Genomic DNA, 25,506 nt, shown 5'->3' on the forward strand with positions numbered 1-25,506 from the left:
GCTTACGCTGAGTTTTTATCTCCCTCCTAGAGAGGTGCATGTTGTTGTGGGCATGACAATATACAGATGGGAAGAAGCAGGCAAAGCTGGGCTTAGAAAAAGTCTTCACCCAGGCTTCAATAACAGTGTGGGTGTCCCTGTGCTGGGGACAATGCGTAGTGACCATTATGGGTCTATTTCTCCAGCAAGCAAATCAGGTACTGGAGCAGTGACAGCACCCAAGTGTAGTTATAATATTGCTGCTGATCCTGCAGCAGGCGGGTTTGGCTGGGCAGGGGACACTTGCCGACTCAGCAATTAGCTTACCCCTGCTGTAGCTGAAGACATCTGCTCCTCTGATCCCACACCTGCTGCTCCTCTGGAACTGGAGCAGGCACAGACCTTTTGATATAACAGGAACTTCTGAGGAAATGGCTTGTAACCTCGTACAGCCGCTCCTGCTGCAACTCCTGCCCAGGGATGGATGGGCAGGGGGCCAGATGACTCAGGAGTTTTGGACAAGGGAAACCTGGCAAAGCTACCTTTGTGACTGGGCTGATTGGTGTGTTCCCTGTAAGCAGAAAGAGCTCTGTGAACACAATCTTGTTTTTGTAAATTCAGCAGGGTCCAAGATGTGTGCTTGCCCTACCAGCTCCCAGGTGCTGCCACTCCATGTGCCACAGGTGGGAAACGTCCTCAATACCTCTTAGCAGTGGCACACTTGCAGGCTGCAGATTTTGGTTGAGTGTATCTTCACTGTGCCTTTCTGTGCCTACTAAAAACATCTACAGCTGTGTGGTTTTTGCTGTAAAACACTTCAACTTTAAATAATTTAACAGAAAGGCCAATTTCTCACACCTGAACTGCTTCAGCAAATTGTGCGTGGTAAGACATGGACCTGGGTAAAATTGTATTCACCCTCAGTCATATCTGAACATCTCCACTAGAAAGAATAACCAAAGACAGAGTTCCTGGCAGCTGTTGGACTCAAGGAACCCCATAGCAATATCTCTATGTGGCTGCTCGTGCATGTGCTCAGTGGACTGTACGAACTGCATACCAAGCAGTACTGCAGCAGAAAACCTGTGAACACAACACAGAAGCCTTCTGGAGCAACTTCATGCAAAACTGTGGGGAGCTCAGCTCTTTATGCTGCCTCTGCTTGATATTCTGCAGCTCCCTGCAGAAGGGAAGGGCTGTGCTGAGAATGGAGAAGGTACAGTGTGAGAACTGCCATCAGCAGAAAACAGCACCTGCACAGCCACCACCAACAGTGAACAGTTTTTATAATCATCTCACTTACCAAATCTTCTGTCTTGCTCCCCAGAGGTTAGAGAGAAAAAAAACACAAAAAGGACTCATTTCTACTCTAGTGAGATGATTTTTTTTCAATCAAATCACAACACTTTGTCCTTGAAAAATCAACAGCAGGTGTAGGGATACTTTCTATGACATAGTGCAGTGTGTCATGCCTCCCAGTGGCAAGGGAGTCCCTGTGGAAAAAGACAGAGCTAAACCTGACCAACAGAGAGCACAAGTACCAGGCTTCTGCTGCCACAAACATGCACAAAATCAGTGCTGTGACACCCACACTCTGCACTAGGGCAGCAGGGACTGCTGAGGCTGCCCCTTCCCACCACATGTGCCGAGCAGAGCGTGGCTGGGCTGTCACAGACTTTAGTCTTTAGGAGGAGGAGATGGACAAGATTGAATGTGGCTGGAGGTGGAAAGGCTCTCTCTGTTACTATTGAGCAATAAACAAACACCCTTCCTTTTTGCCTGGCAACATACTCCTCCTAACTCACAGATTTCCATCCTGATGGTGCTCTGCTTTCCCTCTGATGCCTCTGCTGCACCTTCACCCCTGCCTACGACAAGGCACCACATCACACTGGTCCCTATGGCATCTTGACTGAGGACCAGCAATGCTGCACTGCATCTCCAGCCTCACTGGGATAGGATGGGGGAGCAGCAGAGCAGCCCCTTGGCCCAGACAGGAAATCTTGGGGAAGAGAGATGGCTCACAGCTCCATCATCCTGGCATCAAGCCTGAAGCCCAGATCTCTGTCAGGGCTGGAGTCTCCAGGGGAGGTTTGCTGTTATGAGTCTTTAATGTCAGCAGCACTGGATTTTTGCATCCTATAAAAAATGACCGAGCAAAAGCGTAACAGCAGCTCTGGTCAAGGTCTGTGCCAAACCCTTCCTATGGCCACTGTGCAAGAAATCCCTGTGACCTGAGTCCTTGCTTGATTTCTGACATGTTTTACACTTCGTTGTGGTGCAAAAGAGCCTAATTCTCTTCTGAATTTGACTGTACAACTTAAGGAGGTAAAAAAAGAATATTTCAGTTGATTTAAAAATTAACAAAAAAAATGGGTTTTGTGTGCTGATTCTTTTTTGCTGATGCACTTCTCATCATTTTGCTCCTGTACATTTGAAAGGACTGAATAGGTCTAATGCCAAAATTTGATCCCATATTTACCTTCTCCTTGTTTAATTCTCAGTGGCTTCTCCATTTTAATGGTAAATTAAGAGGTAAGTGGTAAATTTAAGAGGTAAATTCATATATTTTCCAATTTTCATTTCTCCCTTTTCATTCTTCTCGAAGTTTAGACATTTAGACATTGAAATTATCCCTATGCTTTACTTGGCCAGGACTGTTGCTTGAGTTTTAGCATCAGGTTTGAGATTGATGCTCGTATCAAATGTGTTGTCTTCCATGCACTCAAATTTAACAGCTTAAATGTGTTGGGACATGTGTCACAGTCTGCAAGGCCTTTGCTCACCTGAGCCCTGCATGCTGGCAGCCACATCAGTGTCCCCAGAGGTGCTGCTCTGCTAGGCCAGGTCACAGCTTGTTTTGAATGCATTTCATCTGCAAATGCTCAGCCATGCAAAGAAATGCATCCTTCTTGTGAGGAAAGGATTTGACAGAATAGATTTTGCAGCACAAATGGGAAATGTTCTAATAACTGGATAAACAGCTCAGCGTCTAAAGTTTGCTGGTCACGTCTGTGTTTAATAGTTTCCTAATGTGCACTGGCCATGGACTCTCCAGTGCCCAGCCTGCCTTCACCCAGCCAAGAGGTACATCCCTGTAGGGCCACTGCTCTTTCCTCAGGTCAGTCTGGGCTCCTCCCAGAGCTGAGTTTCCACAGTGAAGGCAGGTACAGAAACTCATACCAATTTCTGCAGTAGTGCCTCAGGCTTTCACCAAGGCAATCAGCTAATTATGTGCTGACTAGATTCATTCTGGGGCTGTTGGAGCACCCCCAGTTTTAGCTGGGAAAACCTCCCCCTCCTCTGAGCCAGCATTGCTTTGCAGACAAAAGGGGAACCTGGAGGCCCATTTTGGTGCATTCCCACAACTGCAAATCCTGAAAAGTATCCATTCTTATTCCGAAAAGTGTGAATTTTGGATCTTACCTATTCCACAGTTGAAATCTGCTATTCCTAAACCCCTTCTGAAGTTCAAAGGTGAGGTATGCCAGCATCGGGGCACCCATGTGTGAGTGTGCCAGTGCTACCATGCCAACAAGCAGGTGCCTGCCCTCCCTGCTTCAGGGTGTTCCCCAGAACCACAGCCCACCTACACATAGAAGGAAACTCCTTTTTCACCTGTGTAAAAGGGCTGAGAATTTGCCCTTGTGTGCAGAGCTCTGTAGAAGCACAGAGCACCATCCACGAAGCCGCCCAAGCCGAGGGCAAGATGCTCCTGCCCTACTGGCATATCCACGGCCTGGGCTGCAGCCAGCCCCACCACCCGCAAGGGAGCCGCCTTCCTGACCGGCCACCCACGTCTCAACAGAGCATGAACAGCATCTGACTCATGTCACTTCTGTCCAAAGCTGTTTTCTGAGCAAGCTCGGGCAGCAGAATGAAAATTACCCAGTGGATTGGCAGGATGAGCCCAGGAAGGCAATTGCAAGTCTGCATGAATGCTCTGTCCTTGACATTGAAGTGGGAGGAAGGAGTGCAGCAGCACACCAAGTGGGAGGGAGATATGGGGCACAGGGACACGGGCTGCCTTGGGGGCACAGACATGACCAGCAGCATTTGGAGAAGAAGTGGGGAGTGGTGAGGGCAGACCCCGTGGAAACGCTCACCAGCCTCACGTGGAGCCGAGCATGAGAGCCCACAAACCTAGCTGCTTTCTATGCTTGAATGAGACCTTGCCTCACACTCATGACTAATTAAATGCTCCCTTTCAACCATGTCTGAGCAGTGACTGTTGCTCACAGTGGGTGTAGTGAGACAGTTGTGGAGAGCAAGCTGCACAACCTCCCAGAAACAAAACAAGATGGCAAAAAACAGTTATATGTGTAAAGCATTCTCAGGTTTCAAAATCTCATTAGGTAACAATGGCACAAAGTTATTAATTGGTCTATTAAAAGGTAATTGTTTACCTTGTTAATGTCTATTAAGCACCCTTTTTCTTTTGCAAGGACCATTTGCCTGACTGTGCCTTAACACCCACATGGATGCAGAAAATCCCACGCAAGCACTCTTAAAAGAATCCTCTGCTTGCTTTGGTGCCTGCAGGGAGCCAAGCGCCTGTGCAACACATTTAGCCTCTTGGCTGATGTATACAGCCTCATATCTTATTAGTGCTGCTTTGATTTTGAGCACTGAAGGTTTCTGAAAGGGGTCTGAATTCCAGCAGGGGATGCTCAATACTTTCGAAAAACCAGGCTTAACCTGAACATGGGAAATGGAAACACCGAGATACGTGAGTCATGTCTGAAAACCTTGGCTATGGTTTTGGACTAGGCTGGCAGTGAAGCAAGGCTAGAGAAAAGTTTTAGACTTTTCAGAGGGCACTTCAGGGCTTCTTGTTGCATTTCCAAGGCTCTGGGTCTCTGTCCCTTTAAATGGATCCTCAAGTTAGTGTGGAATAATCACAACGAGTCTCTTTTATGCCAGCTCCCTGCAAGCACAACATATGCTACCAAGTACAAAACCGTGCCTCATGCAAGAGAATCTATAAGCTCAGCTGGAGATTTTCATAACGAGGAGCTTGCAACTGGGCCCACAGTCACCTGCACAGAGCTTGCGATGGCTTTCAAATTAAAACAAGCCCTCACTCATGGGAAAGAGCCTTCTGATTACAGAGCAGCCCCAAGCAGAAAATCCAGCCTAAAATTCAAATTATTAATAATTATTTTTTATTCAGTTTTCTTTTCTCAAGCAAAACACACCATATAAAATGTACGTGAGGATATTTGAATCTCTGTAGCTGTATCATGCCATATTTAATCTGTGCAAAAACATCTAAAGCATGACTCAGAACTATAGGGCATTTGCAGGTCACAAAAAGACATCACAGGGCAAGTAACACCCTCACAGCTGTTCTCCAACAAAAATGAGTGATTATAGTTAACTGAAGCAGCACATGGGGAGCACAGCTCAAAAAGCACACCTGAAATGCAGTTTCTATAAGCTGGGGGGTAATTAATCAGAAAAAATGGAAGCGTGCATTTCTCTGATGCTGTTCAGGGGGAGATGTTCATACTCTGATGCTGTTTACACTGAGAACTTCAAGATGCTTTAGTGCGTAATTAAGAATCACATGAAGAACTTCAGCAACCTGGACAGAAAAGGCAGTAATTATGATTGCACTTTTGCATTACTGAAAATTTTCCAAAAATACCTGTATGTTGTCAACTTAATGAAAGCGTTAGAAGCAACCATGCACATATCCCATGTGGGCTACGACTCCTGAAGGACTGAAGGACACTCATTACTGAAAGACAGACACTCATTACTCTCAATCTCACCTCACTGTGCCTTGGAGATGCTCCTGAAGGCATAGGATGTGGATGCCTGCACAGGATTGATCCCAAACCTCTGTTTGGGATCCCTGCAGGGGCAGCAGCAACTCCTCCCATAGTGCCATGAGCCAGAACTGCTCAGGTATCAATGTTTTTGCATCTTGAGGCTAAACATATGGAATAGATGTACCACTTACTAAACTAGGAGGCTCTCCAAGGTAAGCCCTCTACCATTCTGCCTTAAAGCCACTCTCTTGCCTGACAAACTAGACACTGCAAGAGCCTTCCCCTAACCCTGCTGTTTTCACTTTACTTTTACTTTTTCCCTCATCTCCAAATACTCCAACACATGCCTGGGAGGTAGGAAAGTTACTTGCTATTTTCCATAGCTAATATTTCACTAAGGAACTGTGCTGGACTTTTCCTGAAAAGAATAATAATGTTCTCATTTCCTCCACCACCTCCCCATTGCCACTCTGCAGACTGCAAACAAAGACATGCTAGAAGGCCCCTTGTGGGAGAGCTGTGGGCACCCAGACTGGGGCCTGCATCCTCTGCTGCTGGCCATGAGCCCACCCTGGTCTCGGTGGCCACCTGGCTTTCCACTCCCTCCAGGGAGGGAACCACAGGGTGAACCCTGTCCTGTCACAGCCTCTGCTCCAAAAATGGTACCGAGTGTCCCTTTCCTTTTTGCTGTACATGCTGCTGCCTGCACCAGGAAGAGGGGTTGGTTTAGCAGCCCCCCCTTGCTGGGGTGAGCAGCATTGCCAGGGGCTTCCACAGGGAGGGCACAGCCAGAGGGATCAGCCTCATTTGGCGTAAAACCCAGCACACTCCCGATTTAAGTCATTTTGAAACAAGAGCATCAATTTGGCATTTCCCAAAATTTCCCCTGCTTTTCCCAACTCAAATTATTCTGTTCAGTTTTAATTAGCAAATAATTTCCATTGTGTTTTCCAGTAAGAGGGATTCTATGTTTGAAGTACAGGGGAGATGGGACCCAGCCCTGAGGGAGGCAGTGGGAATAGGGCTATGTGGATGGCCACTGCACAGGGTTTGTAATGAGGCAGGGGCTAATGATCCTGCTGCCTTGTAATCTGAATGTCCCAGACTTTGCAACTTGGAAAATGCACTGCTACAGCACATCTGATCTCTGGGAGGTCCTGACCCACTGTCCCTAACTCGGTGCTCACGTTTTGATCTCTCTCATGAGCCGTGTTCTGTGCAGTGCAGGCAGAGTGGCTGTTCCCATCACAGGGCTTACCTGGGAGCCGAAGCCAAGTGGGTGCTCTGCTGCACAGGAGCTGACCCCCTGCATCTTCGCAGCCCAAAAAACCCACAGCAGATTTTCTCTCCGCTGTTGCACAGAGTGTGCTCACCAGAGAGGGAGCCCTGACCCTTCTTGTCAGGATGTATGTACTTGGGGCCACTGCAAAAGCAAAAGAATCACAAAGAAAAAACCCAAAAAAACCCCTGCCCATTCTATGCTGTGGCTGCCAGACAGCCAAGGTGCAGGAAAGGAGCAGAAGGAGCAGGAAACCCATGTGGGGCCAAGAGGTCCATGCCAAGTGGTTCCTGCTCAAACAAAAGCAGAGGGGATGGAATGATGGGGAAGCTGAAGGTTCTTCCTTGTCATGGTTACAGTTCTACATGGGCTTGGCCTTTTGGATTAATTTTATTTATCTCTATACAATTCTCTTAAATAAGAAACATTGTTTGTTTGTTTTTTTTCTTTTCTTTTTCTACAGCTTTGAATGCTTTCCTCCAAATCCCATTTCTCTGTTCTCATTCAGTATTTGATTTTAACATCCTAGGTTCATTTTAACTACCTAGGTTCAAAGCTCACTTCATGGCTTTAATTTGCTTGTTGTAAATGTGTGGCCTTGATTATTTTTGTGATTATCTAAATATTATGAGAAAAATCTTTTGCATGCATACCAAACTTGTTAAAAATTGGTAAATGCATTCAAATCTATAGCAGATACTTTAAAGATATACTTTGTCTTGAAGATTCACCTTCCCATTACTTACAGCTGACATACTGAGTAGTCGGTTACCAGTTCAAAAAAATGTTCAAACTGAAGTAAAAGGTACTGCAGCCTGGAGCTTCTCAGCACATGTAGAACAACACTTTTCATGCTGAGAGCCAAAAAGCCCCATTTAAAGCTACGTATGGATGTAATTTCACTTTTTCCCAGACCCAGGCCTGTGAATGGCCAGCACAGGGGCAGTGTGTCAGGATGGTACAGATCATCTCCCATTTCTCATTTGGACATTATACAAAAATAAAGTTTTAAAAAAAATTATTCCTGTTCAGATGAACACTATGTTGCCAGTGTAACATCTCTCCAGTGAATGTTAAGATATAATTACCCTGCAAGGAATGATTCCTATTAAACATTTAATACATCTCCCTCTAATTGAAATTTAAGCCTTTGGTTGTGGTTGGGTGTCACTAAAGATGTGATTAAACATAAAATATGTATAACACTTAACTCCTTTTGGGGTGTCGAGAGACCTTCCACTAAGTAACAAACATGAATAATTTCTTTTGCACTCTGAAAAGTTTTTAAAGAAGCTCGATTTGAGTCTGACACGGGAAGATCTCCTTCCGCAGATGAAAGGGAATCTTTCACCAGCTTTGCCTGCAGCAGCAGGGGGATGAGCCTCCTCCAGCTGCAGGAATAAGTGTAAGTAAGAATAAACTGTAAAACAATTCACTGGAGAAACCATCACTCTGAGAAGAACTGACCATGATCTTGTGGCAGCCCTGGACAAAAGGAGCCTCAAAGGGGAGCTCTTGGCAGAAAAAAAAAAAAGGTGCAGACCTCGTGTAATCCTATGAGTTTGAAAAGCAGCAATTGTATGAAGAGCCTTTTCCTACAGTGCCATGGACAGGGTGGATGTGGGATTCAGTGCCTACACATCTGACTTCTGCAGTTTGTGTCACTGAATTTTATCGTGGTAAAAGGCCAAACCCTGTCTTTGTAATCATCCTACAGCCTGACATGCCTCCTGCATTTCTCTCATTCTCTCCCCTCAAACGCTGGGACCATTCATGGTTTGATACTTTGTTTTCTCTCCCTGCTGCAGCCTTGTTTCAAAGCTAATGTTTTTGCTAATTGCTTTCACCCCACTAAGTTTAAAGTGTTTGAACACAGCAAGAGAGGAAGAGCCACCTGGAACAAGGACCCAGCTACACTCAAGCATGCGCATCTCTTAACACCAGCAATAAGGTAACCCCAGAATATGGGCTGGATTTTCAAAACCCAGAGGGGCCTGCAGAGCTGGTTGCTTAAAATAAACCAAACTCAACAGCCCTTGGACTTACACATGAAACTCATTTCGTGTGCAAGCTATTGAGAAAATAATCCAGGGATTTCCTTACCTCTGCTTTACAGACCACAGTTTGGCTTCAGATCAGCCTGGCATCATCCTGCAACATTCCCTTGGTGCAAACCACGCTTTTGCAATCTAGTTATTCCCAAAGATGCCCAACAACAGATGTAGTTGCTCATTTCTTGTGAATGTTAATTAGAGACAGTCTGTCTCCAAATCACCTTGATGGCTTCTGAAGTACCCATCCATAAACACAAATCATCATAAACACATAATGAGTCCAGGGAGACCAACAAACCAAGGGACAAGAGGACTTGATGCCCACTTACCTCTCTGTGCAGTGCATTCCTGCCATCACCACTGATTGCTGGTTCCTCCCATATATACAAACAAGCAGGTAACTTTATCTATCACTATATATATGGTACAAAGCAAGTTAAAATTTGGGCTAGAAATCATTCCTTTCAGTAGACTGCTGGTTTTGAAGAGCGCAGTGTCCAAAGAGCAGAGCTGGGCTTGTCCAGGTGAGGATGAGCAAGGAGCTCAGCTCCCTGTCCAGCCACGTGGTTGATGCTGGTGTGCAGAGCACAGGTGAGAACTTGGGCTCTTACCAACTCCCAGGGGAGGGCTCAGGCTGTCTCTGCACTAATGCTGGAGCAGGGCCATCCCAATCCACGGGGTCTGTCCCAACCTCTCCCCTCCATCCCCCACCAGGCAAGGACACCATGTGGGTTTCAACCCTTAGCAAAGATTTCTTCTGTAAACCCCATATCTGCTGACAGTGGGACAGCAGCAAGTGCTGGAAGCACCAGCAAGCAGGCAGAGGCTGGCTGATGGCACTTCTACCTTGCACAGAGATGGGGTGAATTCAGATGCCATCCTTGGCTTGGCCTGCAGGGCCAGAGTACAACTTGAGCTGAGATTCATCAGTTGCAAACTGGGGCTGTTATGGGAAGAGACGGGAGGGCAGAATGAGGAAATGCAGCAGAAAAATCCTCCTGATAACCCCAGGTAGAAAGACATAGCACAGACCTCTGCCCTGAACAAATACTCGTGAACCTGTGGAGGCCTCTGGGGAGTCCCCAGAGTTTCTCCAGGGAAAATGAGCTAAAGAGAAAAAAAAAACAGCTTAACAGAATCATGGGGACTGCATGCCTAGGAAAGAGGAATCCCAACACATAAGCACAATGAGCAGGGATCCCTGAAAGCAGGGATTTTCTATGAATGAACATGAAAGAGTGTGAGAAGACTGAGGTTAAAGGGAACTTCTAAGAGATGGCAGAACTGCTCCACCTCATCCCAACATGATGCAGAAACCAAAACAAACATCTCACTAGAGGCACATGGTTTCCCAAAGTGCTCTCTGAGCAAAATCTGGGACTACAAACTTCAAAGGAAAATCAGCGTTTTCTTGGCCTCAAGCAGGAGAACTACACCAAGGCTGTTTCCCAGGGTGGGCTCAGTCTGGGGCTGTGGAAAGAATGTGAAGCCATGTTCTGGAGGTGGTCATAAGTGTCCCTATCAGCATGCACAACACAACAGACAGCAGGGATGCAGAAAGCATCCTGATCTCCACTGCTCTGGAGAGTACTGACATGGGAATCAAGGAATGCAGAGATCTTCAAAGAAAAAATTTTATGGACGCTTTTATACACATACACAAATATTTTAATATAATGGTAACTGAAATGTTATCCATATTCTTAGTACTGTCATAATTAACTAAAAAGATATTTTTTAAATTTTGTAAAAATGACATATTTTACACATCTTCTATTTACAATTGCAATATACTTAAATGTTATAAAACATCCACTCTGACCTTTAAAATATATGTATACTAGGACTTAGTATTAGATATATTATAATTTATAGCAAACTTAGGGTTTGCTGAGTACCTATCTGTTCAATGGGAATTCTGTAATCAGCCTGGCTTAATAAAGGCTGCTCAAAACCAAAAAGTGACAACAACATAAAAAAAAGATAGGGAATGTGCAAATATTGGGGCAGGCAATAAAATAAAAAAAAATTCTCAAGCTCGCATTTTTAAAAATAACACCTTGAAGACTTCCAATAAATTAAAATCTTAACCCACAAATCCTTTTCCTGGTATTGTCCGTGATCAACTTAATTTTCAGTACTATTAATCTAAAAGGAAAAAAAAAAAAAACCCAAACAACAAAGAACAAACCCCAACCCTGCCACCCCAGATCTTCCTGAGGCCGTATGTTCCCCACGCCGCAGTCAAGCATCAGGATTTGCTGGAGTGGTTGCTGCTGGCACAGACGAGCTGACTCTATGGATGACTCGCGAATATGTGCGCTCCATCCCTTGATGTTTTGCTGAGTCCTCCTTGTATGCAATCTTTTCATAAAAAAGGAGGAAAAAAAAGCAACTGTGAGAGAGATCTGAATAGCCCGGTGTCTGAAGTGCCCCTTGTCTAACCAAGGATTTCCCACTTTTTATTTATTACACAATGATGCCAAGGATCTGACAGAGGAAAAGGACTTTTGCGCAGTAAATGGAGGCTGCAGTGACAGGGATGACATTCTCTTTGTTGGGGGTAAAAATGGGACCAGACTGGAGTGACTGGCTTCTGCCAAGTGGTGCTTTGTGGGGTTCTCTGAACTGCTTTACTCTCATACAAACACAACTGAGAAGTCATCTACACTTTGCAAACTCACATGCAGCATCAACAGTGGAAGAGAAACCTCTCCCCTTCACAAAGCTCCGGGCGTAACCTTATGCCATCAACCCCCAGCTATCCCCGGGCAGGGCTGCGGGTCAATACCACAGTTATTACTCAGGCTGACATTGACCACTCAGCATCAGTGCCTGAGACAGCAGCGTGGGCATCTTTTGCATTAGGAGGCTCTTGTTGAGCTGCCCCACTGGCCTCCCTAAAGTTCACAATAGGATCCTAAAGAACAGGCCTCTCGACACTGCTCATGGACAACACATCACACATATACAGTGGCACTCTTTTTTTTTTTTTTGTAACTCCCCGAGCAAGGGAGTCATTAGACATGAAACTAAACAAACACACCCGGTAGAAAAACCAGCAAGTGAGGAAAGTACATGACATTAAAAGAAAAAAAATAGATGTAAGAAAAATGAACATACCACTTTTGGCTATAGTATTGAGGGAAATGTTAGACAGGGAAGAAGAGAAGCTGTATAAGCAAGGACCATGACAGAGCTGTCAGAAAAGAAAAACAGAACAAAACAAAAAAGAGAAAAACATATGGTGATGAAAGAGTCTCTGTCTGTAGGTGAGAAACAAAGCTCTCTTGAGTATGACAATGGGAAAGATGGCAAATAGTTCTGCTGTAAAGCACACAGCACAGTTGCAAGAGAGCCTCAAGCTTTCCAATTGCGAGATAAATATTTCAACCACAGTTTATAGCATGTGATTTCTCTGAGGCAGTGCTCAGATCAGAAGTAGGGAGTTCATGTGCTCTCTGTAAGAGCAGTAGAGTTTTCTACAACAAGCCACGCTGCCACAAAAACTGGGCTGGCACTTCTAAGGCTTCCCCACAGGACTGCAAGTGGTTTTCAGTGTGGACTTTCAAATTCAGATGATTTTGGTAAAACAGATGACAATTTTGACTTTTGATGGATGAACTCTTAACTTTACACAATAGCATTGTTTTGTACAAGTAATTTTGTATCATTTAGTATTTTCATTTATGTGAAGAAAACTCAGAGCTCACTGATATAAATACAAGTATAAGCATTTAATAGAACTCCCCAAATGTTTTATGAATGCTGAAACTCATGGGCTGCTCATGCCTCGTTTGAGTTGAACATTCATCTTCCATTCTTGTGGTGAGCAGTAGTTCACACGGGACATATGGTACTGCCTCTGCACACTGACTGGATGACCAAAATAACTTCCGTGAGAGAGGCGTGAACATTGAGCAACAAGTAACATCCTTAATATAGCAGTGATAAATATTAGTTATGATAAAATCACTGGAATGCTTGAAGTTCACAAATCTTTATACACCTAAACAAGAAGGGAGCACAACTCCCAGAACAGTAACCACCACTGAGCTCGACCCCCACCCTGGCACACACCAAACCTCCAAGAAATTATGAGCTTTACACCCAGTGAAAAACTTGCTCCATTCCACAGTAAGCACAACAATGGGTGAAAAATTCAGATCAATCCTTATTATCCTCATATGTGAAAATGAATAATACAGCATGGTATAATGGGGTGCCAATTAAGACACTTCTGTGAGATGCCATCACTGATACCAGTGGTTAAACCAAGTAACTCTACACATACAGTGCTTATGGATGCTGCAGGCACCTGGAAATGCAGCATAACTGCTAGAGAGGAACTATTTCTCAGATGCAATCTAAGGTGGCCTACACATAAGTATGCAGAGATATAATTAAGCACCGTTTAATTTGTGCTTTAGTATGCAGGATCACTCAATATTTCATAAAACCAAAAAAACATAATGAAAAAAAATCTGCCTAGACACAGCAGTACAATAGCTGCAAGTGTGCACTGGAGTCCGGTTCAGAATTTTGGGATGCACTTTATATAATGTAGCCATGTGTGCTCATCCTTCTGCAGCCGCTAACAGCTGAAATACATGGCATCTATTTTGATAGTGTACTCAAATATAAAAAAAAAAATTAAAAATTAACTTTCTTTGAAAGCTGAATATAAATAGAAACTATAAAGATACCTCCTCCAGTTATAAGCTACATCTTAAGAGCAATTTACTGTTTTAATTAAATACATCACAAGACAAAGCAAGCAAAGCATTAAACACTAGTTTAAACTGACTGTCTTTGTATGCCTCTCAACCTCAGTCAGCATTTAGCCCCATGAACATTCAACTTTTCAATATGTAGCAATACAGGTAGAAGACAGATCTTTGTTGATCAGATTCATTATACATAATATACTTGGATTTAAAAAAAGAGAGAGGGGAAGAAACAAACAGACAAACGAGTAAACTGTTTTCACAGTGACTGTTGCATTGTAGTATTTTGCTCTACAGCTTCCTTTGCCACTAGAAGACACAATCAGCCACCCTTGTTCAGCCCAAACAGCACCAAAATAGATGATCTGACCTGTTCATTCATAACTACAGAGAGCTCGCTGAGCATGTCCTTATAATGAGACTTCATCTCTCCCTGATACTCAAATTGGTCCTCCTTAATAAGGCGCTCGTTGACATCAAGAGCATGTCCACATGCTTCAGCAAATTGCCTACAAGTACAAAAACACAAAAAACAACCATACAAATTTTATAATAATAAAAAAACTATCTATCTATATCTATATACTGACAGTACCGTATCTCTTCTCTCCCTTGCAAAGTACACATTATTGAAAGTGAATTTCAGAACTCAATCTCAGATTCAGAGGAACGTAGGCTCCAAGGATAGCCCAAAACTTAATGTTTTCTTAGGAATGATTTGTAAGATAGGGTAAATGCAGATGTAAGTTAGGCTGGTTCAATTCAGCCTAATTTTTTGTGCCACATCTACTCATGCTATGTAGAGCATACTATGTGCTATGCAGGGGGTGAAAAGCCTAAAATTAACGTTTACCTGAAGATTTCCTTCAGAAGCTTAACTTGATTATCAGGATATCTCTTAGCATTTGTCTCTTCAAGAAAAGCTCGAGCATAAGCCATTGGTCCAGCATTTACCTGGGGGAAAAACACACAGCTTAGGTACAGGTAGCAAGCCATTCCATTGTCATGCCTCCTGTGTTCCAAGGCTTGGAGACTGTCCTCAGGCAACCAAGCCTGTGAGAAGAATATCACCTAACTCCTCTTGTAACCTGGATGGAAGCTGAAGAGTTTTGCTGAAGAAAAGGGAGTTGGTCAACCTCATACAAGCTGTAGATCCCTGCTGGCCTTGGTAAGTCCCCAGCTAGTTAACCATCTAGACAGCTACAGATTTGTTTGAAGACATTTTAATGAGGGTACCTGAAATACATGTACCTCTCTCCCCAGTCCCAACTTTCCTAAATTGAAAATGACGCAGCCAATTTGAACAAAACTCTCATTAAAGAATCTGCAAGCTTGGCTGTGTGTTGGGCTGTATTTTCTCAAGTGACATATGATGATCATTTTAGAAAGGTCTTAACATTTATTTAAAGAAGACTTGACTGAAGTAGTTATATTTGCACATATGTCCAGCAGTGATCTACACTAGTGGAAAGCTTTCCATTTCTTTATATTTTTAGAGCGGGATCCAACAGCACTGGAACACAAGAGATGACCAAATATATGAAATAGACAAAACATATCTGAAATTATAATAATCAGCATAAAATTTTAAGTAAAAGCATTGAAAAAAAAGGAGAAAAAAGAAGGCAAGTTGTCATTACCTTGACACTGACACTTCCTTGGAGCTTGAGCTGCAGTCGGATCATGTCCACTTCTTCCATTGTGCAAAGCTGGTTGAGCTCTGAGACCTTTTTGGACATCTCATCAATTGCCACTTCGATAGGGTTCAGCTCTGTGCTGGTTTGGCTTATGACTTGAATACGCTTCTTCACGTAAGGAAACAAGTGGCTGGCTACTCAAAGGAAAGAAATATATCAGAGAATTCTCCCAACAAGAGAGCATTTAAGAAAGCAAAACAATAAAGTCAAAGGATTAACTTTTGACTTTGCCAAACTCTTCATCAATCCATAAAATGTAAGTTTTAAACAATAAATGAGTAGAAGTGACACAGCAGGTCCAAATTGAATTCTGATGTACGTGGTGCTGGAAGAGCATTTCCTTTTGAATTCACCAATGTTTGCTACCAAGCTCTGTCACAAAGCAGGTGGCAAAAGGTTCTCACTGCTGAGACTGTAGAATCCACAAATTTCTTCTTCTGAGCTAAAGCACCAAATTATAAGCCCATACAGAACTTCAAACAGCTCAAAACATCCCATTAAACATGTTTCAAGTCAGAGGCAGGAGCCTCTAGTTTGGCCTAATTGGGTATCACTCACTGTGCTGGTGTTTGCTGGGATAATTTTCTTCACAGTAGCTGGTACCGGGATGTGTTTTGGATTTGTGTTGGAAATAGTGTTGATAACACAGGGATATTTTGGTCATTGCTGAGCAGGCCTTACACAGTGCCAAAGACTTTTCTGCTCCTCACACTGTTCCACCAGCAAGTGGAGTTGGGGTACACAAGGAACTGGGATGGGACACAGCCAGAACAGCTGACCCCACCTTACTAAAAGGATATTCCAGACCATATGGGATCATGTTCAGCATATGAAGCTGGAGGAAGGAGGAGGAAAGGAAAGAGGCATTTGGAGTGACAGCATTTGTCTTCCCAAGTCACTGTTACACGTGATGGAACCTGGCTGTCCTGGGGATGGCTGAACACCTGCCTGCCCACGGGAAGTGTGAATGAATCCCTGGTTTTGCTTTGCTTGTGTGTACGGCTTTTCTTTACCTATTAAACAGTCTTTATCTCAACCCATGAGTTTTTTCACTTTTACATTTCTGATTCTCCCCCATCCCACCAGAGGACACTGAGTCAGCGGCTGCGTGGGCCGTACCTGCAGGCTGAGGTTAAACCATGACACTCACCCACAGATGAATTACTACTAAAACATCATCCTTAAAGTAGTAAGGAGTTACCTTTGATATTAAACCTAAATACTTCTGCAAGAGCTGAGAGAGGAATTATTCATCTTTAAAATTCTTTACGTCCATTCAAAGCCTTTCAATGGATCTCAAAGTTTGGCACAGGTACCATTGTGGCACATTAAGTCTAATCTAAGCTGTCCTGGAAGGCCTCCCAAACTCCATGTATATCCTTCTCCAGTTAGCATCTGCTTTCAGTCAGCTCAGACCTAAATGAGCTCCAGTCTACAGGGTGGCTGTCTCATTGGAGAGCAGGAAACTCAGGACTTCCAGAGCTGGAAGCACAAGTCACAGCCAGGCATGGCAGAGAGCCTGTGAACCAAAGACCTCAGCCAGACTGCACTTGCCCTCTGCCCAGCAGGCTCTTGAGCAGAGATGCTGTGCAGGCTCCATTCCAGCCACTCAAGCACAATTATGTTTCACTGCTCCTCCAGTCATACCAGTAAGCCTCACTTCTCAAACTAAAAGCACATAAGGTTGCTTGGGAAGCAAGTGAAAATAACATGATTTTATCAAACAAGAGTGGGAAAAAAAAAGAAAAAGAAAAGAAAAGGATGTTTCCTTTAGAGAAAAGCACTGAGGTGAGCCAGAGAGAAAAGCAGGGGAGAAACAGAGGTCATCAAATTCCTGCTTAACGCCAAAGATGGAGCCAGGCTGAGAGCAGTAGGAGCTGATGACAGCATATAATAACCCAGGGAAAATAATCTGCTGGAAGAACAACCCTCTCTGTTTTTGCCAGACAGACCATAACAGCTGCACTTTCAAGTCAGTGAAACTACCTGTTTCAATATAGATCTCAAAACACCTACTGCTGCTCAAGCACTTAAAAAACCCCCACACAAGCTATTCCTCCTTTCTTCTTCTTACAAGCAAAACTGTGTCATGTAACAAGACAGCTTCAGACATCAGTACCTCTTCCTTGACTTGCCAGAACAAAACTTTTAGGTGACTATGCCTGCACTGTGAGCAGCTTTTTTCACTTTGTCCTTTGGGGGAAGCAGATGCACTGAAGTCAGTGGGGAACTGGATTTTCTGTTGCTTGGGAGCCTTTGCTGTGAACATCAGCCTCTCTGCCCACGGCTGCCCATGAGAACAACGCCTCCACCTCAGACAGTTTCTCCTACATCAAAATTCAGGCATGTCAGGTTTCAGTAGTAGTCTCAAGAAAGATGCTTCTTTAAAAAGAGATTTCAATCATGATAAGAAACTAAAAATATTCAGTTTAATATGACTCAGTAAGAGCAGGTATATCTAGTGCTCCTGACATTCCTGTCTTAAAACACTGATTGAAATCTTACCTCTCACTTAAAAAAAATTCTATATGATGTATCTTACTCCCATTTTGAACAAAAATTTCTATCTGCTAAGTTTTACTCTTCTTAGCAGAACAGCCACCCTACTTGTCTTTTCCTTTGACTTGTTTATTATTAAAAGAACAATGGTTCTGAGTGGTAAGCTGCCTCCAGCAGAACCACTCCCAAATTACATCACTGCAAGAACAGTTAAGATGCCAATTATAAGGAAAAAAAAGGCAGCTGATGACTCCACAAATGATAATAACTTTCCCTAGGATGGTCAGCAGGTCTGTAAGAAAGCACATTGCCAACACTGGAAAGATGACTTATCATCCTGTACCACATGCTGTGCCCACTGACTGCAGAACACCTGGCATTCGACATGCACTGCTGGGCTTAGCTGGGAAAGGTGTGATGGGAGGCAGGGAGCAGCCAAGCAAACGTACTTGTCAGGATTGTGCGCCTCTTGCACTGCTCCTCCACCCCCCCGTGCTTCTTCCCCGACAGCGTGAACGGCGTTTCGAACACAAAGCGGTTGATGTTGTGGTGCATTTCGAAGTCGGTCTTTCGATCTTCGGCTTCTTTCTCTTCAAAGAAAGGTGTGACGTACGTCACCTGGATGTAGGCATATTTTGGATCCAGGTCTTTGGGGTTGACCTGTGTAAAGGTGGCAAACATAATAATGTTCAGTGTGATGAGCTTCCAGTGCATCCGTTACATTGCTGATGCTTTTATCTATCATAGCTATACTGATAAAAACTGAGACTTCTAAATGTAATATTCAGATCACAGATGAATACAAAGCTATTTAACCAAGTGGCCCTGAAGAACAGTGAGACCTTTGAATTTAGCCATTGACAAAAGTGGATGAAAGCTAAATGAGACAGAAAAAAACCAGCTTCTGCATTGCAGCAAACATCTGGCTGCTCATCTGCTACTGACTGGGAAGCCCTGCTATAACCCTGTCATTTCCATATAGCACCTGCCATGCTGTAAGGTTATTTTGGTCATCAAGCTAGTTCACAGTACTTTACACATACACTCAGCTGACATTCATTCTAAACACAGCTCTCAAAATCTGAACCATCAATACTCAGTTCTCTCCCTCGTGCAAAACTGCATGCCTTTCATACCTTGTTGGAATCCTGGATGATCTTCACATTATCTATTCCAAACTTGTCTGCATAAAGTTTCATCAGCCTTTGAGAGATCTCAGACAAGCCTGTTAATTTGGGTTCTTTATAGATATACTCTTTACCTTCCTCTTCTTCAAAAAAACCCTGTTTGGAAAGAAACGGAAGGATACAGTGAACACAACAGGCAGGGCAAAGTTTAAACAAGGTGCTTACATGAGGAATCAAGGTTGCCTGTATACCCACCAGAGCATCCAGGAGGCCACTTCCAGCACCTAAATTAAAAGCTTACCTCTCTCCAATCCTAGCAGACACATCTCTAGATGTCTGCATTTTTACTGGTCTGCAGCCTCCAAAGTTACCCAGGAAATAACTCCTACACATTTATTCATGTAAGAGACCAAGCTGCTTAAAGAGTAAAGGGCTTTCTTGAGATTGCTGATATGTGTATGATGACAAAACCCTCATGGAATAAAAGTGGACATTAAAAATTCTTTAAATTTGAATAATTTGGTTAAAAATTAACTATTTAAGAAGCACTGGTCCTAACAGCGCATGAGTATAACAGCTCTCTGTTGGATGCTGAGCCCAGCTGGGGTGTGTGCAGCATGACACACCCAGCACATCCTGTCTGGGAGCCATGTGTGCAGGCAAAAGCTGGGCACTGCTGCCTGTGGCCATGGCATGGGGAGCAACTGGGAACTGGTCTGCATCTCTTCAGGACAGCTGAAGAGGAGCTCTGGTGGCATCTTGAAAGGTCATATAGAATTGTAGCATTTTCAGAGACAATCAGTAAATGATTTACATTTGAAAAGAAAAAGAAAAGCAAAAAAGACACACAGACTATGCTTCTTTGCAAAAAAAAAGTTCAATCTTGTTAAGGTCATTACTTAATATACTGGATGGACTCAGCAGAGCTTTAATAAAAGGTTCAATTGATGTGCTGAACAAGAACCTCTCAGGCTTCAGAAGAAATTTACACAGCATTGCATCCCCTGCAGGTGAGACATTCAACTGCCACATGATGGACATGTACATCAACACCCTGGGAGAAGCTCTCCCAGCTGAGCAGAAAGCAGCAGGTGCCTCATTAACAAGGACTGGATTTATCCCAATGCCATGAGCTGCACCAGCCCTCCTCCTAGGATTTCATATGCTGCTGCTGAAATCTGGATATGTACCACTGCAGCTGCACTCAAAGTGTCCTCCTTTCACCTTAATGCAAAGTGACCCAGACAAAAACACCCAAAGCTGCAGGGATAAGTGGAAAGGCAGATTGCATTAATGATGTCAGACCCAAGGCCCTTTAAACTTAATATGATGTGGCTTGGACAGCTACTTCTACAATATACCTAGGCAAACTGCCATCTGTTGAAAAACAGAGAAGGAGAAATTAATGAAGTCAAGACATACCTCCAAAATCTCTTTGGAAGGTACTCATGCAAAATCCAGCCGTTTCATGTTGCAGTGTATTTCAACTTTGGCCACTAAAATTATTGACTAGGCAAATCTTCACAAAAATATACTGAATTAAAATAAAATAGCTGAAAATTTCAATGCTTGTTGAACCCCACCCCTAAACTTTATTTCAATAGGGATTAACAAATAAGTGTATCTGTGGCTTATTCTCCAGGGAGGATAAGGGGCAATAAAAGACCAGTGCCAAGAGCACTGTGGGCATTACTGGAAACCAATGACTAATTGCAACAGCAGCTCATCTGACAGTATCTTAATCAGTCTCACAGTGACCTTTTAACATTGCACAACTTTTAACAACATTATCAATTAAATTCCATAGGCATACAAAGAACTTCACAGGTAATTAGAGAACAAATCTCAAGCTCCAAAGCTGACACCCTATAAACATCTACTGAGCTGGGCAGGCAATTAACTTTCTATTGATTTCACTGAGAAAAGATCTGCAGGATCATAGTCTGGTTTCTCATCTTGTTTCCACCCAAGCAAAACTGCTTTATGTGGGAAAACCTCATTAGTTCGATGCAACTATACTTAAACACTCTACTCAGGACTGTTTCTGTCAAAAGACATCTGTTTTCTTTTAGCATTCAGTGTTTTCAACAAAAACCCTCATGTTTTCCAAATTAATCACATAGCAAGCTAGAATATAGTTTATGCTCTTAAACCCTGATTCAGTCTATGTTTGCATGCTGGAACACAATGTTTATATGTAAGTGCCAAATCTCTGTGCTGATGCTTCATGGCACACTAAGATGGTATCTGTGTTAATAGTTCTACTTAAAAAAAATACCTGAAAACAAACAACTAACAGATTTAGTCTCATTTCTAATGGAAGAGACATCATTTAAGTACATATTCCCCACAGTATTTCGGCTAAGTGACAGGCAGAAGTTAATTGTGAGCTATAAATAATCACGTCTGCCATATGCTATATGTCTGGCAAAGACTATTGAAAGTAAGATTAAATACTTTTCAGAAGCCAAATATCCTCCAATTTCAGGATTTCAAAATATTAAGCAGCTAAGGTTACATTATTGATGCATATCCCTGGATTATTTTCACACTGGCTGGTTTTGCCCTACAAGGACAACGCAGCCTTTCAGATGAAAATTATTACAGCTGAAGGTAATGGAAGGGAGATGACCTCCTGGACAGTAGGTTATTGGTTTCCACTGTGCTCTGATTTCCAGTGAGGCAAGTTGTGACCCAGGGCTATCACTGTGGGAGCTCTGAAAAGGCTCTTCTTCCTCCCCACACACCCCTAGACACAGTCCTTGGTGCTCACAGTAAATTGGACTCTTCTCTGCCCTTTGCTGGAAGAACACACACCATTCCCAGAGCTGACATGCTGAGGAAAAGCCTTCTGCTTTACCTGCCAAGAATTAGCATCTAATGGTTCCTTCCCTGTCTATATCAGCTGAGGGCCTCCTCCCACAGTAAGTGAGGATGTTGCCCTCCTTGGTAAGGGAAGCTACAGCTGTTCTCTATCACTTTTGGAAAAGGAGCACATCATCTGCTCTTCAGACATACACCTGCAGTTCAGCTTAACACTATGAAACTCTGCCCTCCCAACTTCTACAGTTTCTTGCACACACACACGCTCAGCTCTACCTTAACCTAACACTGCTCTGAAAAACAAGTCTTGAGTGGCTTTGCTTATCAGCACAATAAATTCTCAGCTCTTCAGTATATTTAACAGATTTTTTTTTTGTTTGTTTTTAATTCAAGAAAGATACTGACTTTTCACTCATCTGAGAATAAAATCATATGTGCTGGCTAGTGTGGTCACTTGGGGGTGCAATGAGATGGTGTCACCAAAGGACCTTAACAGACTTCACAGCCTAAAACAGCAGCTGCCATGAGATCCAGCTCTCTGAGCTGGCCAATAAAGCTTGCTGGTGAAAACAGTCAACTGCATCCTCCCTGAGGACCACATTAATTCAAACCATCCTTGTGCAGGGTCCCTGCAGCAATAGCAATGCAGCAACCAAATACTGTCTCTGCCTTTGCATGAAGAATGGTTTTCAGGTACACCTGCAGGTCTTCTTTTTCAACTAAGAACCCCCAAAACTCTCCCTGCAAACAGTATTTATGTTATTCTCTTGTCCTTTAATCTGCTTCCTCTGCAGCTTTTGTTTCAGTTAAAGAACAGCAGTGTTCCATTTTTCCAAAACATATGTATTTACATATTTAGTATTGATGCAATTGAAAAAACTGTTTATTGCATAAGTGTATATATTTAATAATATTTTTAATGTGAATGTTCTTACATATGTATCTGCCCCTGGTTATTTTACAGAATAGTGTATGTGTATGACTGAAAAGTAATCTCATACCTGCACATACCTGCATACTGAGTTTACTTCTGACATTCCTTTTGTAGTGGCCTAAGCAAAGTGATTCATATTGCTTTACATCCATTTAACTGTGTAATACTAGTAAAAACTGCACCTATTAGCTTTTGGGAGAAAGTGTGCAAAGTCTGACAGAAGCAGAAAGAAAGGGAATTGCTTTTAGTGTTTTAAATGGATTGGGCACTGAGACTGATCTCAGCATGGAGGCCTGCAATACTCTTGGCAACAGAAGGACCAAAAGACCCCATACCTTCCCACCTGCACAGCCAATATGGAAGCAAGTGGCACACAGGAAAAAGGGACTGATAGAAATACATACACAAAACCTTTCAAAGGGAAAAAATATGCAGGCACAACCAGTGTATGGGAACAGTCTGCTCCCTCTGTCGCTCCTTCCAGGTCAAGCTTCATCTGTAGCTCCCATGTGTGCCATGGTGCTTTGTGTACAGGTAAGCCCTCCTTAACCACCTCTCCACACCCACTCCTGTTTATCTTGGTCAATGAGGCGCAAGTAACACTGATAGGAATGATCTACCTTTAATTATTTGCCACACACTTCTGTCACTATGTCTCTGCAAGGAGCCATACAGAGCAGTCCCACTTTCTGCCACATAACATCTCTCCTGCAAAGGGCGAGGAGAAAGTTGTGCTTGTTGTATTCAGAGCTCAGTGACCGGGGGCACCAGGGAACAGACGGAGCAACACGCAGCTGTGACAAAGTCATACGCTTTAGAGCACTAAAGCTGTTTAAATGAAGTTGCCCTTGTGGCACTGGCAGCTGGAAAGTCATTGCACTGTAACAGAGATGTTAACCCAGTTCAGCAGAAATGCTTCAGTTAAATTACCCCCTGGGAGAGCCACTGCCCCTGGGAAAGCCCTGGCAAGAAGCTGCAAGTAGGAGAGTCACGTTTTCCCCTGTGCTGCTCCCAATTTGGAGGAAGATCAGGTATAAGGGAAACTCTGCCCTTCCTAAGGTGCAGCTCACTTTCTCCTTGCAATTGGCAAGTCCAGCTTTGCTAATCTGTCTCAAGAGCCAGGAGCCACCACTTCCCTCTGACTCTCCATTTGCTTGCTCCTACAAGGGACCACCGGGATGGTGGCTGCAGCCTGCCCAGAGTGCTCCAGTTACCATTGCCATGGATCTCGGACTGACACAACAGCCTTCCTCTTTGGAGCTGTTGCACAGGCCAGGAAAGCAGGCTTGCATTCAAACAGCATTAATGCTACTCCAAGATTTTCAACAGAGAAAGAAAGAGTCCAATCCCACTCCCAGTGAAGGTGAGGGAAACTTCCACTGAGATGAGATGATGCAGCATTGGGCCCCACAGTGCACACACAACATGACAACAGATACAGCTTGGTAATTCAGCTAACTGAACAAACAAAAGTTAGTTTGCAGGATGCAACAATGAATGAAACAACATTATTTCATCTGCCATGAACCAAAGAATTGAGAGCACAGGAAAGTTAATGTTAAATAAGAGTACAGGGAAGGATGAAGGATGTGTGAGGAGAATTAAACAAAACATGCAAAAGAACTAGACTTACCACAGCCTTGAATAAGATCAAAAGGAGAAAAGAGCAAATTTCTGCATTAAAATCTAATTAGCAAACAGAATGATTCACATCAGTCTGTTGTTTACACACCTTATTATTTTAGAATACAGGAAATTGTATGCTTGCCAAAACCAGGACTTAAAGGAACATGCTGGATTTCTACACTGGTTTGTAGTGGAAGAAAGCACAAAATAATGCTTCAAGGGTGCTGAAGCACAGCAGAGGGAATAAAACTATTCTACAGTACACCGCACAGAAATAAGAGGTGGCCTGGAAGAAGAAGTCAGTCAGAGAGAAATACAATGAAACATCTACTACATAGTGCTCTGCTTTAAGCTCTATTAGAGGAGAGTGACGTATATAAAAGATGTCTTATCTGGTTTTGTTTATGTTTTAGTTTGAAAAATCCTGCCCTGCCTCAGTCTCAGTTTTGACTGATGAAGTCAAGAACTAAAGTTGACATACAAGTAACTCTGTTCTCCACTACACCACTAAATCCACAGCAGTGTTTTAGACAGAAGCAACCGAGTGCTCTCTCTCCTGAGTAAAATCCTGCTGGGAAGTCTGACCCACAAGGCAGTTTCTACCCCTTCTACCAAGGGCTTGCCTGTTTTGGCTTCCCTGAAATATGTCAGGAAAAGAAGAACAGAAGAACAGGGCTGAAACCTGGGAACCTGTGGGTACAAAAGAACACAAGCTGACTTACCTGCCCGTAAAATGCCACACGGTAATATCGCCCAAAGAGACGTTTCTCAGAGTTCACCACTTCTGCAACCTTCAGGTACGAGCGGTGGATGTCGTAGTACAGATCAGACAGCCTCTACACCAGGAAACAGGCAGAGGGAGGGAAGGTGAGAGTATATTTTGGAAAATGCCACTACAGCTCTGCACAACCACGGCTTGCCTTAACCAGGTTCCCAAATCTTTGCCAAGATGGCTGTACATGCTAAGGGAATAGTTTAACCTTG

At 43.4% G+C, this 25,506-nt stretch overlaps 1 protein-coding gene across 16 annotated transcripts in view; it reads right to left on the reverse strand.

The window, feature by feature from the left end:
* Positions 1-10,707: 10,707 nt before the first annotated feature.
* DOCK10 (dedicator of cytokinesis 10) overlaps positions 10,708-25,506 on the reverse strand; it is a 148,472-nt gene continuing 133,673 nt past the window's right edge. For 8 of the 16 annotated variants that reach the window (XM_039380553.1, XM_039380552.1, XM_039380546.1 and 5 more), the window contains 9 exons: positions 25,245-25,358; positions 24,530-24,535; positions 19,149-19,295; positions 18,462-18,672; positions 15,457-15,647; positions 14,670-14,770; positions 14,187-14,325; positions 12,213-12,288; positions 10,708-11,453 (listed from right to left, as the gene is read on the reverse strand). In XM_039380553.1, the coding sequence (XP_039236487.1) occupies positions 11,386-11,453; positions 12,213-12,288; positions 14,187-14,325; positions 14,670-14,770; positions 15,457-15,647; positions 18,462-18,672; positions 19,149-19,295; positions 24,530-24,535; positions 25,245-25,358 (1,053 nt within the window). In that variant the 3' untranslated portion in view covers positions 10,708-11,385. The remainder of the gene's footprint in view (positions 11,454-12,212; positions 12,289-14,186; positions 14,326-14,669; positions 14,771-15,456; positions 15,648-18,461; positions 18,673-19,148; positions 19,296-24,529; positions 24,536-25,244; positions 25,359-25,506) is intronic. The other 8 variants (XM_039380557.1, XM_039380555.1, XM_039380548.1 and 5 more) reach the window with 3 other exon arrangements.

The sequence above is a fragment of the Pipra filicauda genome, unplaced genomic scaffold (assembly GCF_003945595.2).
Source record: "Pipra filicauda isolate LSUMZ 115617 unplaced genomic scaffold, ASM394559v2 scaffold199_size1391877_pilon, whole genome shotgun sequence".
In the NCBI taxonomy this organism is placed as follows: Eukaryota; Metazoa; Chordata; class Aves; order Passeriformes; family Pipridae; genus Pipra; species Pipra filicauda.